The sequence below is a fragment of the Centrocercus urophasianus genome, unplaced genomic scaffold, assembly GCF_019232065.1.
Source record: "Centrocercus urophasianus isolate 14NV4802_14NV808 unplaced genomic scaffold, USGS_Curo_1.0 seq_19, whole genome shotgun sequence".
In the NCBI taxonomy this organism is placed as follows: Eukaryota; Metazoa; Chordata; class Aves; order Galliformes; family Phasianidae; genus Centrocercus; species Centrocercus urophasianus.
The window spans coordinates 9759767-9774891 of NW_024884744.1; the positions used below are offsets into that span (position 1 = coordinate 9759767).

At 47.5% G+C, this 15125-nt stretch overlaps 1 protein-coding gene across 1 annotated transcript in view; it reads left to right on the forward strand.

Moving 5' to 3' along the window:
* The first annotated feature begins 3332 nt into the window (after window positions 1-3332).
* The window catches only part of TP63 (tumor protein p63), a 93126-nt gene continuing 81333 nt past the window's right edge, over window positions 3333-15125 (forward strand). The window contains exon 1 of the mRNA XM_042820745.1: window positions 3333-3394. Within this exon, the coding sequence (XP_042676679.1) occupies window positions 3333-3394 (62 nt within the window). The remainder of the gene's footprint in view (window positions 3395-15125) is intronic.

Sequence of the window (15125 nt, forward strand, 5' to 3'; positions counted from 1 at the left end):
CTGCTACCACAAGAGCTTCATTTCACAGCAGATTTTCTTCAAGGCAGCGTGAATGGGGTTGGCCAAATAATGGGAGAGCCTCCCAGCTATACACAGAGCTCTGGCAATAAGCATACACCCACCCTGGGGCTTGTGATTCCACTGCAGGCTGTGGAGCGCAAGGAGCACCCTGCAGCTGAAGGGAGGTTAATGCAGTCTAACTGCAAATGCAGATATCTACACTGGGCTCAGCATTGGCTGCAAGCGAAGGGCAGGAGGGAAGATGGGGTTAGATTGTTGCAGGTAGTTGTTGCCTGGCTATCACCCATGGCTTCCCGTGGTTCTGCTTTTTGATGGGAAAAGCAAGCAGTGGACCTTTTCAACCATTTCAAAGAATATCTAGATCTTGGGGGGAAGCTGAAAACGTCCAGCTCTCTGGGAAAAGGCAGCCGTGTTCTGCATGTGCTGCCAGCGTGAGCCAAACTCTGAACCATTTGCATTTGCCCAACCCTGGATGTGAGGACTGGTAAGGACTTTGGGCAGCTGGTGGCCCTTTTTGAAGTTTTTATGGAAATGTCCTTGCTAGACATCTCCTCCCATCAATGCCGTGCGAGCGAGAAGAGAGCCCTGCTCTGAGCTCATTACAATTATGTGGTACTGCTTTTTAAAATTAATTAGTTTTTTTTCAGGAGCAGATATTCTTTTGGTGTGAATTACAAGCTGGAGACTGGCTGCCTCATCTTGACTGGGGTGCTGCTAGACGTGTTTGGCTCTCTAAGCAGGAATCACAGGCTGAGTGGTTTGGGCTATAACAAACTTGGGCTTAACGTGACTGGGGAACTGAGGAGCACATGGAAGGGCGCGTGGATGTTGGACGATCCTGGCAAAATTTCCTTAGGTGTTGCAAAGAAAGACTTTTTGCACCACTGCTGCTGTACTGTGTTAATGAGGTATAAGAGCAGAGCTGAAGTTCATCTTTGGCTGCAGAGGCGGCCCAGCAGCTCCAATCCCAGGAGCAGCCCTTGGGACGTCTTGTCTGACCTCACAGTGTTAACTGGGCAGTGCCAGGTGAGGAGAATGGCTGAGAGCAGAGGGGCAGGTCTGGATCGTTGGGTGGGAGTTGTCCAGTCTTTCCCTGCTTCCAGCATTTTGGTTTTGGCACCCACGTCACGCTGGCAAAGGCTTCTCTAGTTCCAATGGAACAGCGCGTGAGCAGTTCCGTTTTCACACAGCATTTCTTTTTCATGAGACTTCTCTCTTCTGGGCTGAAATCTAGCAGGAAATACAAACTCTTCCAGAATGGACACACTCATAACAACTTGCATAAAGCTATGCCTGTTCCACAAGGGCATGGTAGAAGAGATCCAGCAGGCTGCTGGTCTGTCTCTTGGGGCAGGCAGAAGCTCTCAGCAGTGTACTCCTGTGGACTGAAGCAAGAGGCTGAGCCTAGCCTGATGCCTCTCCAGCCAGGCTGATTGTCTGCACTCATGAGGATTGAAGCTGGATCCTAAGGCCAGGAGAGCATGGCCTCACACTCGTGCTGAAATGGAGTGCATGGGGAGATCTCCTTGTTCTTTGCCTTCAGTACAGGGCGATTGTTCAAAGCTTGCATCTCCTCAGCAGCACAGCCTGCTTTGGCTGTTCTTACACTTCTGCATGGTGCAGAGTTGATGTTTTATGCCAGGCAGAAGCAGTGTCTAGCAGCAAGGAAAGCCTTAGCTTCAGTTAATAAACACGTTTGTGTCCAGCCTCTCTTCCCTGGTCAACACCACTTAGTTGCTTGGGCTTGAGCAGGGATCAGTGAAAGTTGCTTGGGCTTGGGCAGGGATCAGCACTACGAGTTTACAGCATTCACAATTCACAGATGTTAGGAACTATCAGGCTGAGTGTGGGTGGAGAATGTCAAGTCCGAAATAGCTCCCCTGGCACAGGCAGCAAAGAAAATGTTTCCACATGACATTCTTTGAACCAAAATTTCCTACGAGGAAAGAGCAGAGAGAAAAATAAGAGTCAGTCGCTGCCTTCTCAGAGGGCTTCAGGTTTTTGCTCAGGACTTTGGCATTCGTGCTGACATCAGCATGAGAGATGCTCAGTAGGTGAGCAATGGAGCAGCACCCTCTGTGTACACAAACATACATGTCTGCTGCAAGATGCAATCCCATTGGGTCATAGATACATGGATGCTATTTTTTCCTGCTGGAATCCATTTTAATTTAGCTCCTGATTCATATTTCATTCATTCTCCAAAACCACAAAACCAGGATAGGTTTACAGCCTGTGCTATTTAGATGAGTTATGGAGGGGGAAAAACAGGGGAATAAAGCAGGTTGCCTTCTGAAGTGATGGTCTGAGAGGAAAAAAAATAAGAAAAGGCAAGGTGAAGGGATTAGAAGTGCCCTTCTTGGTTTTCAGTTTACTTCAGGAAAATCTGATCTTCCTCTCACCTTAGGACTTAATTTTGCTCTTATTTCTTCAGGCTTTAGTGGTTTGAAAAAGACATCAGCCCTATTTTCTTTCTTCGTACTTCTCAGGACATTTGAAAGTATTGTATCACATGGAAAATATATATTTTCAGAATGCTAACACAAATATCTCAATTTTCTTTGGGGAAAAAAAAATACATAAAAAGATATGGAGTGAAACATTAACAATTACCTCTGGTGCTTGGGGGGGGGGGCCGGGGCAGGGGAGGGGGGGAAGAAATGAAGGGGGGACAGAGGCACAGAAGTTCAGAGCTAAATTTAAATGAGGAATTTCCCCGTATTTTGTCATTCTGCTTTTGAAACTACAACCACAACAGACAGTTTGAACTGCGTCGAGAGAGAGATTGAAAAAGAAAATTTCCCCAGGCTGTGTCATGCAGGTATTGGCCCCAGGGAAGCTTTTAGAGCGCGACAAAATGCAGTGCGGGCAGGGGAAGCTCCGGCCAGCTGGAGCTGAGGATGACCAGCGGCTGTGGCAGTTTGCAAAATCGCAAGAGCTGCCAAAATTAAACTGTGAAGTCAGGCGGGAAGGCAACCAATGGCTGACGAGATCAGAAGTTCAGAGATGCCCCAGATGAGCTCCCAACACAAGTGCGGCCGACGTACACCGGAGTTTATTAAGGATGGTGAGAGGAGGGGAAATACTGGCGCAGAAGATGCCCAGCTGGTGAGGAGGGACGGGTGGTGATACTCAGGTCACTTGATGAATCCCATTGGCCAAGCCCCTGGGAGATCCCACCCATCTGCAAGTGCAAAATAAATCTCTAAAGTTGTATCTGGCGTACCACTTGACCTTATTGCTTTTGGCCGGCTGGCTTTGTATCTATTTATTTATTTTTTTGCCCGTGCCCTCAGAGGGGCTGGAAGGAGATGAATTTTGAAGCGGCGCCGTTCAGCACCTTGCAGTACTACCCCGATCCCTGCATCCCGCGGTGAGTCCCGGGCGTGACGTCGGCCTCTCCTATCGCGGCTCTGATCTCTGTGACTCGTGTAATTGTTAACTTGCTGCTATCGGCCGGGGGCAGCTGGGCTGCACGCGGAAAAAATGTGCCGCTCTCTTCATGCTCAGTGGAGCTTACTATTATTTTTGGCTTTCTAACAGGTTACTGTTTAATTATAGGCATCCGCTTAAGATATCGGCCTCTTCCTCTTTGGCGTTAGAGGAAAAATATAAGATAAATAACCTGAAAGCTGATAGCGTTTTGGAGGTGAAGGTTACTCAGAGCTTTGGGAAGTGCACGGATTGCTGTTACTTTCTATAGCAAGATATATGTTTGTTTGTGTCTTTAAGTGAAAAAACTCATGGGAAGAATACAACCACAGAATCAGTCAGGTTGAAAAAGACCTTAAAATCATCGAGTCTAGCCTAAGCTCTGAGATTTGGGAATTGAAAAGATAAATAAATCATTTAAAAGATCCAGAAAGGAAACTCCTTCTAAGGGAAAGCACATTTCAAAGAATATATTTTCATTCTGTTTAGCAGCCAGCACAGAGCCTGACAACCACTCTTATTTTAGCTTTGTTGTTAAGCTGAGTTTTAGAACTTTCCAGCAGATAAAAGAGCATGTCTGCACGAGGTATCACGGTGTCACATTGTCGGACTGTTTGTTTCTCCCAATAGGAGATACTATATTTAAGCATATAAATGACATGTAGATGGTATTTTTCCAGTCGTAAAGTTCGGAGAGGTGAAATCCTCAGAGCACGGTCACTTGCTGGGCTGCTTTAAGGCTCCTTTCTGGCCGTGCTTGCAAAAAGCCCTGGCTGCTGTCGGTATTCCGTCTGCAGAAGGGTTAACTCTTAACTCATCCTTTTCATGGTGCATGTGTTGCTCCTCTTCACGGTGCATGTGTTGCATAGCTGAGGGTTTGGCCGTTGCGATCTCTTTTTCTTTCCCCTCCATTGCCAGGATTTGTTGCAGCATTCTGTTTTCCCCTTTAACGTGCTCTGTGTCACTGTGGTTTTGGTGCTCCCTGTGCTGGGAAAGCAGAGGAGGGGAGCTGGGAAATAGCAAGCGGTACTTGGCCATGCTGCCGCAGTGCAGGAATGTGGAATGAAGCAGAGGGAGTTGGTTTCTCTTCCAGAGCACCAACATGGGGCTGCCAGCTACATGCAGTCACGCTTTGCTGTCCCAAAAACCCACGAAGGGAGCAGCACCCATCTGGGAAGGTGCACTGGAGGTTGGAGCAGTGGGGTCTTAGCATCTTGAAGGATCATTGAATCACAAATGGTCCCAAGTTGGAAAGGACCCATGAAGATCACCAAATCCTACTCCTTTCAAGTCTAACTTTCAGCGTTTGGAAGATACAACTAAGCAAATTCCCAGGTAGAAAATAGAAAAAATATTTTTTGATATATTGAGAAGTCCAAAGATGCACCAGCAATGGTACCTGAGCTGTGGAGCTACCTCCCAGAGCCTGTGAACTCTGCCAGCTTGTCCCATCCTGTGTCAAAGAACAGAGCTGTAGGATTGGCACTGTGACTAAGGCAAATCCCAGCTGGAGGAGGAATCAGGGAATGAAACTCCCTTAGCTGTTCTTTGTAGACTCATTGGAGTGGGCCTTCCTCACCACTAGGTCTGTGTCCTCCAACAAATCACTGGTCCCAGCCGCGTGCCTTAGCAGCACAATGAGGCTCTGTAAGCGGCCATTGTGTTGTGGGAAGCCTCTGGACAGCTTGGGACAGATAAAGTTTGTGACACCCCTCAGTTGTAAAACCCGATCAAGATGTAGCTCAGGGTAATAACGCTCTCAGCTGTTCCACGTCTGCTTTTATGAACGGAGAGTGGCATTTGTCCAGTTACTAGTGGCTGTCCTCTGCGTGGTCAGAATCAGCTGGGAGCTGGTCCCTGAAATACTTTTCTCAGTGGGAAGACATTATGGTGCTCAGCTTGGGGCTCTGCCCATGGGATGCCTCTCGGGATGTGCTGGGTGACATTCTTCTGACTGATTTAACAAAACTGAACGGTTTCATAATCGCATTTATTTTACACGCTTTGAAACATTTTTGCTTTGATGTGGTCAGAGCGCGTTATTTAGCCAACACCAACGTGCTTCTCTGCAACTTGGGCTGCATTAATATCTTTCCTTAAAATTATATGTAAATAATAATCTAAAGAGCAAACTGATAACACTAAGCTGAGGCATGCTGGCAAAACAGTTGTGGAAAGTGTTAGAAATGCTGTTAAAATGGGGGGGGACAGGAGGGGTCTTGCTGACAGCCAGATCAGCTGTGACACGGGACAACTCCCTCCTCCTTTGGCATGGGGAAGGATCTCCACCTTCCCTAAATGCCCACCTAGCTGCAGCTGGAAGCCACTAATGCTGAAGGAGGACGGCACTGTAATTATGATCAAAGTCCAGCTGTTCAGAGCTATGTAATTAGCTTCACTCTCCAAAGCTGCTTTTTTTTTTCTTTTTCTTTTTTTTCCAGCTAATGCCTGGTTGGGGGAGTGCTGTTTACAGATAAGTTACTTGTGTTCTTGGATACATAATGGTCATTAGGCTGTGCTTTACCCAGGAGCTGCCTACTTTTGGGGCTGCACCTGCCTGTGCTCTATGCTGGGTCCTGCCCTGCTCACCCTGTGCTCTGCTAATTGGTGCCCCAGCATTTTGGGTCACTGAGATTTTCATAGAATCACTAAGGTTGGAAAAGACCTTCAAGATCATGAAGTCCGTCTGTTGACCCGTCACCTCCATGCTCACTGACTGCATCCCTCAGTGCCACATCTCCACAGTTCTTGAACACCTCCAGGGACAGTGACTCCACCACCCCCCTGGGCAGCTGGTGCCAATGCATCAACAGTCTTTTCCTCTTTGAAGGCATTTTGCATCTCACTCTTCCTCTTTTGTTTATGTTTTTGTGTTCTCAGCACGAGGGGAGACACGGCCCTGGGTTTTAGTTGAGCAGTTGCTATGAATAAATGAAAGAACAAGCCATCAAGCAAATGGGGAAAACAAACAAACAAAAACTGGCCAGTTATGCAGAAAACCTGTTGGTAATGGAGAACTGGGGAAACTATCAGAAGTGAGTTGGAGCCTGGAAGAAGGAAAGGGCACAAGACATGACAGCATCTTCTGCTGGGTTCTGTAGCCATACGGATTTTGATGAGCAGGGATCTTCCATCAGGAGCATTGCACGTGTGGCTTCACCTCTCTCCTTCAGTTCCCACACCTACCATATGAAGCTGGCAACCAGATGGCAATTCTCAGTTAGGAGCCTCACCAATGCTAATGCTTGCAATGCACTGAAGGCAAAAAACTGTCTGTACCTCTTCCTGTTGCTAATAGGCAGAGTTCTCTCTCATTAATGGTTAGTAATTAAGCAGCTTTCTTCCTTCTGGATTGGAAGGGACCATATTCAGGTGAACCTTGCAAACTACTCTAGTTTGGTTTAGCTGGGGATGTTGGAGCAGAGCAGTGCTTATGCTGTTACAAGGCAGTACCTTGCAGGAAGATGTCATCCCATGTGCAGAGCTCTGCATAATGCTTGCATCTAGGCAACTGCATGCTTTTTTTTTCTTTCTTTGTGCTCTGTGCTAAATAAAATAACCTAACTCTTGCTGTGATGGGGCTGACAAGTCTAATCTGCCACCACCTTTGAGAGGGGAGCCCAAATCTGCCCTTCTAGTAGAAAGACCTGAAGCCAAGTGAGGAATGGCACGTGGTTCGGTACAGATCTTTCTGCAGAACCAGCTGGGGGTGCAGCAGGTACTTTCCAAAGATGTAGAGAGGGACCAGAAGCAGTCCTGAGCAGCTCGTGGTGCAGGGCATGAAGAAAGGGTCAGCATGCAGTGTGGCCCTATGAGTGGCAGGGCTTCGTGGCACAGTTCTGCAGGGGATACACTGCCAGCACTGGACATCTCAGCTGCCACCTCGCTAAGGATGTGTGGAGGTGAGAGGGAAGGTGTTCCTTTTATCTTTGAGGTGTTCTTTGCTTGTTCTCCTGCTTTTATAGCACTGTCTCATCAGAAGATGGGATTAGAAGATCTTTACAAAATACTGCCCAAGAGCAGCTTATGGTTCTTCATCCTTTCCCACAAGCTCTGCTCTTCCCTCACTGCCCTCCTCTGTTCTCCACCAGATCTCTTCTCTATGACAGAAACCTCATAGTGCTGAAGATGCTGGGACCCATCCCAGTCACTGCCAAAGACATCACTTTTTTTCTTTTCCTCTTCAAAGCACAGTATTGGTTCTTCAGAGTCAAAAAAAGATGCTTAACTGCTTGGAGGCCCTTTTAGTGCTGCTTAAAGGATTAAGGTGGAACTGAATCAACGTTTTCCAACTCCCAAAGGACTGGAAGGAGAATATGCAAAGTCTTTCATGTGGTCCTTTTTCCTCTGAAGAGAGAATACCTAATTTCATCGGATCTTGCTCAACTTCCAAAAAGAAAAAATCCCTGACAAGATTAAAGAATCAAACTCTCAATAGCTCATCTGTTTAGGTACGTTTAGGGTGTTTGTGGTAAACGTTATAAATATAATCCCCTGCTGATTTGTGTGGTACCACCCTGCTACAAGCTGATTTGCCGTGGCTTCTTTCAACAAACAGGGATTTCTGGCCTGAGATAAAGTCCAAGTGACCAAATGGTATTGAGTCCCTTTGGGAAAACGTTCTTCAGTTCCACAAGGCAAGGGTGAGGAAGGGATGTCCTGGTCAAGGAAGAAATTGAAGAAACCTGGGTATCTATTTGATGCCTTCCCAGGGAACTGAGCTTTAAGTTAGTTTTGTGTTTCTCGGAAAACCTTCCTGGGAGCTCAGGCGTTGTGCTGGGAGCCAATGGTTATCTGTGGTAGAAATTTTGACTTCTGTTTAATTTCATTTTTGAGAAGCTGAAACCTGTGGTTGAAGTGGAAATAATTAGAAGAAAAACGTTTAGCTCTAATAGATTTCTGAGATTTGTTTGATTAGATCTGCTAATGTTGTCTTGCCTGCTTATGTGAAAACATCTGTACCTGTTCTTACTTCTTACCTGTATGATTTTAGTGTCTTAGTATGGCATAACAGACCATCTCCTGGTGGGATTTTGCTGCTGAGTCATTTCCTATCAGGTGTTTGAATGCCACAGGTGGCCTGATGTGATAAACACTGATGCAGGGAGGGGAATTCACTTAGCACATGGAGCTATAAAGAGTGAACAGGGGGAAACCCTGCCACTGGGGGAGGGGGGAGTTCAGCAGGCTCCTGGCAACACCAAAAGAAATCTGCTTACAAAACCTTGCCCTAGGGACATTCAGTGCCTGCTGGACAACACTGGTCTGCCTGAGTTGGTGCATGTTGAAAAAAATGCATAGAAAGGAGTGCTGAGCTGCTGGGCTCTGCAAGCAGCAGCTGTGTGTGCAGCCCTGAATCGGCCGCAGAGCTGTCTGAACTCCAAGAGCTGATGGGGTGAAGCCATGGGCTTAGGTGGTCAGACATGGGATTGAAAACTTAATTGAAAAATGCTTTTGCATTTTATTTTTTCCAACTTTGTTCATTTGAGAATTTTCTTCTTAAAATACGCAGGCCTGGCAATGTGATTCCTAATTGTGATAAAACTGGGGGCTCTGGTGTATTTACAGCACTCCAGGAGCTTCGTGCTCTGAGATAATCACAAGCAAAAACCACAGATCACATAGAGGAGTGGCAGCGTATTGATGAAATTATAGGGAGCGTACCCTGTAATTTCTTAACGCCAAGTGCAGTTGCACAAGCAAAGATTCTGTGAGCAGGGCAGGAACTGTTGCCCTGCACGCTCGTGGTGTTTCTGAGAGCTTCTCTTGTCCTTGTCTTCCAGGACTGTAATCTGCTCTTAATCCTTTGTCCTTCATCTGCCCTGTCTAGCAGGTATTTTGCGACATAGTGAAAGGTTTTTGCAAGTGCTCTTATTTTTGAGAGAAGGATTCTCTGCCCTTGGGCTTAGCAATAGCAGGCCTGCCACAGAGTTGCTCAATGCTGAAAAACGCAGCCAGCTCTGCATTTAGCAGAAGACCTCGTACTCCTGTAGGAGCATCACTGGTGGCAGGGTAGGAAATTGGGTGTTTGTTTTAATCATCCAAAGCACACTGGACTTAGCAGGTTGGCTGTGGGGGACCTTCAGCTAAATTCAGACTTCAGGGCTGCCCCTAACATCTGTTTTGCCGGTGTTTCTCTTTTGCATTTTAATTATTTACTGAAACACAGGATGTTGCTCTTTACAGTTTCCTGCTTCTAAAGAGTTTTGGGGACTTTTTGCATTATCGTGATGGTTTAATTTATGTTTTTTGTAAAATTCAGTCTTCCTTAGAGCTTGAGAGAGGGATTTCTTGCATCCCCCGAGCAGTTCATCAAGAAAAGAATTTGTGTAACCAAAGACTCAGGAAGAGTAGGTGCCACATGGACTGAGAGTCTTACCTGGCTCAGCTCAAAATGTCACCAGCCTCTCACAGCCAACAGTCTGAGACCTTCCTGTCCTAAAAAAGAACTTAGTGTTTGCAGTCTGGGGAAGCAGTCCCTCCCCTCTCCGATTACAATTAAGTGACGACAGGCCCTGCCACACATGGTATCCCGGGGCTGAGGATCAGCAGGACCTTGCAGGATTTCTTTCACTTTGCTTCCTCGTGGTGGGGGGCCACATGGAGACCCATCTGAGGTGTCCCATTGCTGGGATGTCCCCTCACCAGTCGCCTGTCTATCCTGTGTGCCTGGGGGCGATAGCATCTGGTTGTGTAATGCTGATTGCATTTAGTCTGTGCCTTGAGTACTGTGTTCACTTTTGGACTCCTCACTACAAGAAATCGAGGCCCTTGAACGTGTCCAGAGAGGGGCGATGGAGCTGAGGGAGGTCTGGAGCACAATGAGGAGAGGCTGAGGGTATGGAGATTGTTCAGTCTGGACAAGAGGAGGCACAGGGGAGATGTTATTGCTCTCTACAACCTGAAAGGAGGTTGTGGTGAGGTGGGGGTTGGACTCTGCTCCCAGGTAACAGTGATAGGATGAGGGGAAATGGTCTCAAGTTGTGCCAGGTGACGGATATTAGGAAACGTTTCATCCCAGAAAGAATGGTGATGCACTGGCACAGGCTGTGCAGGGAGCTTGGGGAGTCGCCATTGATGTGGCACTGAGGGACATGGTCAGTGGGCATGGTGTGATGGGTTGATGGTTGGCTTAGATTATTTTACAGGTCATTTCTGTGATCTTGGAACTGGCTGCTCAGTGTGCTGTGATGCCCAGTGCTTTCCTGGTTCTGGCCCCTCTCAGAGCTACACAGCATCTCATGAGAGCCCATGCATGAAGCCCTGCTGCTTTCCTGAAGCTCTGATGTGTGTGGCTGAGTTATTTTACCACCTGTAATAAATACAGCAATTTCTCATTCTGTGTTGTGGTCTCTGTGCTGGCATGGTGGAGGTAAGCTAGTGAAACCTGAGAGATACTGGCTGTGCTCAGCACTGCAACGTTTCAGCAGACAATAGTTAGAAGAGGGAAAACCCAAGTCTCCTTGTTTCCTGTGGGAAATACTAAGAACAAGTTCCTCATTAACAACGGACAGCAGTGAACTGCTGAAGTTGTTATGGGTAAATGCTGAGCTTGTGGAAAGACACTGATAAGAAAAGCTGAAAAGGGGAGGTTTAATTCAGAAATCCTAAGGAAGGTCAGGTTTCCAGCTTGATTTTCCTTTATATGTACCCCTAATTGCTCCAGTGCAGTGATGAAGGCCTGTCATAGCTGTGCATTGTAGTCACTTAAAAATGAACGTTCTTCTGAGGTTGTTTTGCTTTATTTTCTGTTGCTGCTCCCTGGTGCTGCAGGGAATTGAATAACTGGAAGGGACATGGTGAGCTGCTCTGGGCTGTGGTTTAGGCTGCTTTGGGTGTTTAATGCCTGCTGTCTTGCCCTTTTGGAACAGAGCTGCCCGATGAAACCAGGGTTTCCTTTTTTACCATGCAGTATTATCTGAAATACTGCAAGATAAGTCCTTTTTTTGTTTAGACCAAAGGTATTTCTTTCTTCCTTTTTTTTTTTCTTTTTTTTTTTTTGTAATGGACTTGAATGTATTTTATGGCTTCTGAACACTTTGCCTGTCAAGTCTACCTTGCAATTCTCATTTTCGAGTTTGCCTTAAAAATACCTGAATTTTGCATTCCTGCTGCTTGCAAGAAGCCTTCTTCGCAGCAGCAAGGCTCTGCCCTCTGCCTGACAGCTCCCACCGCTCCCTCTCTGTGGGCACCCCAAATAAGCTTGGGCTGGGGGTGGCTGGATAGGTGAGTTAGTAAAGAATACAGTTACAACAGCTTCCTGATAGGTTTTTTAGTGCTTTTCAAAAATGGGTGAAGATTTCAGTTTTCTTTTGACTTTTAAATTCGGAAAATCTTGAGACAGTGCTGCCCTGGAAATGTACTGGTTGTCAGCTGGTCCCTGTGTGCTTTACAAAGCTGATGGCATTGCTGTAGCTGAGAACTGGAAAGACAAAGATGGCCAAGGTCAGTCAGCAGCTGAGCTAAAGATGGCTGTGGTGTGCTGAACCCCAGCCTTGTGCTCCAGCCCCGGGCTTCCCAAAGCGGGTTGCTCAGGCTCCTGAGTGGTTTTCTGGAGGCTGCAAGGGCTCTGTAGTATGTACAAGCAAGCAGCGGGCAGAAAAACATCTTGCAGAGCGCAAGACATGCTGTGGCAGGGCTGACACCTTGGTCAGAGCTTTGTCCCTCTCTGCCTTTGCTGAGAAAGGGAGTGGGTGTTTGGGACATGCAGGAGGGCAGGGGATGTCTGAGGCTGGGTGAGAAGGTGGTTTCCAAGGATGGGTGAGAAGCTGAGGGTGGAGAAGGGGGTGTCCGGAGTTCAATGGGTGATGAGAGAGGTCTGGGAAAGTTCATATAATGCTAACGGATGGAAGGAAAAAGAGCAGGAGTGACTTTCTTCCAACAATTAGGGGATGATAATGATATCTCTAGTCCTGCCAGGGCCGTTTGCTTCCTGAAGCCCTGAGGACAAAGACATGCCTCTGACACATAGAAGCGGCCCCTATTTTCAGGCTGAGAATGATGAGATGCAGTTCCTGGGCTGCTGATGTTCTGAACCTGTCTGGCTTCCAGCAGTGGTTTGCAGTGGGCTGTGCAGTGCCCAGGCCAAGAGCCCTTTGGCAGGGCAGTGCAAGTGCATGGCTTTTCTCCCCATGAAGCTCTGATGCCTGCATTGGAGCTGGTGCTGGTGTGGGGTGTGGTGATGTAATGTGCTCCAAGGGGATGCTGCAGGGCTGAAAATGCTGCATTCACTGCGGGTATTATCAAACGCAGGCTGACTCTAACTGAAAGAAGATGATGAATGGGAGAAAATCCCCCATGTGTTTTTCAGCATGGTGAATTAGGAGGACCGTTCTGTGCAGGCAGTTTCACTTTCTTTGCTATGGGCCAGTTTTGTCCTGAAGGCTTGAGCAAAGAGCATGTGGAAAGCTGAGCCATTCTTCCTCCACCTTTCCCCTCCACTCACACATACAAATGTACCCTAAAGAGAAATTTAAGCCACAGGGAGACCAGAATGCACATACAACAGGCTATCAGAACACTGAGATTTTTAAAGCAATACACTCAGCATTCCTCTGGGACAGAATTGTATGAAATGTACATCTTACAGCCAAAGCAGGGCAAATACAGTACAGGCATCATTCGCTTATGGAGCAGGAAAAAGCTCCAGTCCTTGAAAGATGCTGTAGGGCCTCAGCAGTATCACAGGCCCCTTTTGCTGTCTGTCTCTCTCAGCTCCCCTCTCATGCCTCCCTCATATGCTTGGCTGCTGGCTTCCGAGGCTGGGGCTCACCCTTTGGGCAGTCAGCTTCCTCAGATTTCTACTGCACATCTCTGTCATTCTCTTTTCTCCCAGCTACCATTCCCACAATAATGGAACAAGTTGCCAAGGGAGGTGGTGGATGCCTTGACCCTGGAGACACACAGGGTCAGGCTGGATGGGGCTCTGAGCATCCAATCAAGCTGCCAGCATCCCTGTTCATTGCAGGGGGTTGAACTATATGGCTTTAAATGTCCCTTTCAACACAATGCTTCTATGATGATCCTATGCTGCTACTGCTGCAGTCTGCATTCGGGGCAGGGTCTTTGCTGGGCTCTTCCAGGGTGCACTTGGTCACACAGGCCAGGGTGAGCGTGGTCCCACTGTGGGGAATTCCAGCTGATGCCTCCTGCCAGACACACGCCTGTCCCGTGCTGCCAGAGCCCGCTTCCTTCTCCCCTCGCACAGCTGCGCGCTTCATTAGGTAGCGAGGTCTGCAAATCATGGTAGTGTCAGAATGCAGAGCGGGGGGAATTCCAGCAGGACAAGCGCTGCCAAGTTCCTCAAGTGTCAATGATGGGGTCAGAAGAGGAGCCCCTTCCCCAGTCAAGGACTGAAACGCAACTAATGGCAAGATTTGGGCAATTAAATGGAGTGCTCATCAACTTAAAACCATTTGTTTGCCGTTTCTTTTTATGCCCTTCGATGTGTAACCAGAGAAGGCAGCACCCAGCACGGGTGGATTGGATCCATGATTGGGATTGCATGAGTCAGATTGGAGGCTGCTGACTTCTCTGCTCTGTGGCTCGCTTCCCTACCAAGCCTGTGTACTGTGACAACGGTGGGCTGATACAGGAAGGCATACATGAACAAGGGGCTGCTGCACAGTTAGCTGCTGAAAGCACCCAGGTAGAAAGGTTAGGTGTCAGCCTAGACATCTGAGTTTGAGTCCTGCTTCCACCCTGAGTTCTAAGTGTGGCTCACAGCAAGTCACAGCATTTTGGAAGCTGTGGTTTTCATTCCTGGGCATCAGCTTTTTGGTGCCTTAAGATAAGTGAGGCTGAGGGTTTGTTACTCTAGGGAGTGCAGTGCCTGCTCTACCCAAAGAATTCAAGGCCTTTTCTGAATGTCTGTGCCAAGATGCTCAGAATCACTGAATTGTAGCATGGCTTGGGTTGGAAGGGACCTTAAATCAGTCCCAGCACCTTGCCATGGGCTGCCTGCTCCCCACCAGCTCAGGCTGCCCAGGGTAATCTGGCCTTGAAGCCTTCCAGGATTGGGGTACCTACAGTTCTCCAGGCAGCTATGCCTGGGCCTCACCATCTTCTAAATGAAAGGTTTCCTCCTAATCTCTAATCTGAATTTCCCCTCTTTTTGTATAAAACCATTCTCCTTTGTCCTGCCACTATCTGCCCTCATGAAAGGTCAGCCTCCCAAAACCACCAGTTCCCTTCTGTGCAGCACCAGCCCAAGGAGTTAGGTGACCAAGGCAGTATTTCTGGCTTGCTGAGTAACCATTAGTAATCCTGTGACCTCCTGGTGACTTAGTTTTCCCACAGGTAAAATGGGAATAATGACTCTGTCTTCCTTTGTAGAGCACTTTGAGAGATATGAATAAAATGAGACACAGTAGATAACACTTAGATATTATTAATTATACATTCGGTTCATTTGTGTGATGTGGAATTGCTTTCTTCATACAAGCAGATGTTGTCTTTGCATCAGGGTTTCCTAAATTGTCTGCCACCGGCTCCTGTAGAAGATTTTGTGAAAAAACACGGTACCTTACAAGGAGGGACCTCTCTGGCCCCATCTGCATGTCCAGAGACTGACTACAGTGATAGGAAACTGTACACCAATGAAAGCAGAGGGAAGAAGCAGAAAGTGACATTCTTGAACATGGGCAGCAAACAGAAAAAAGCTCCAAATCATT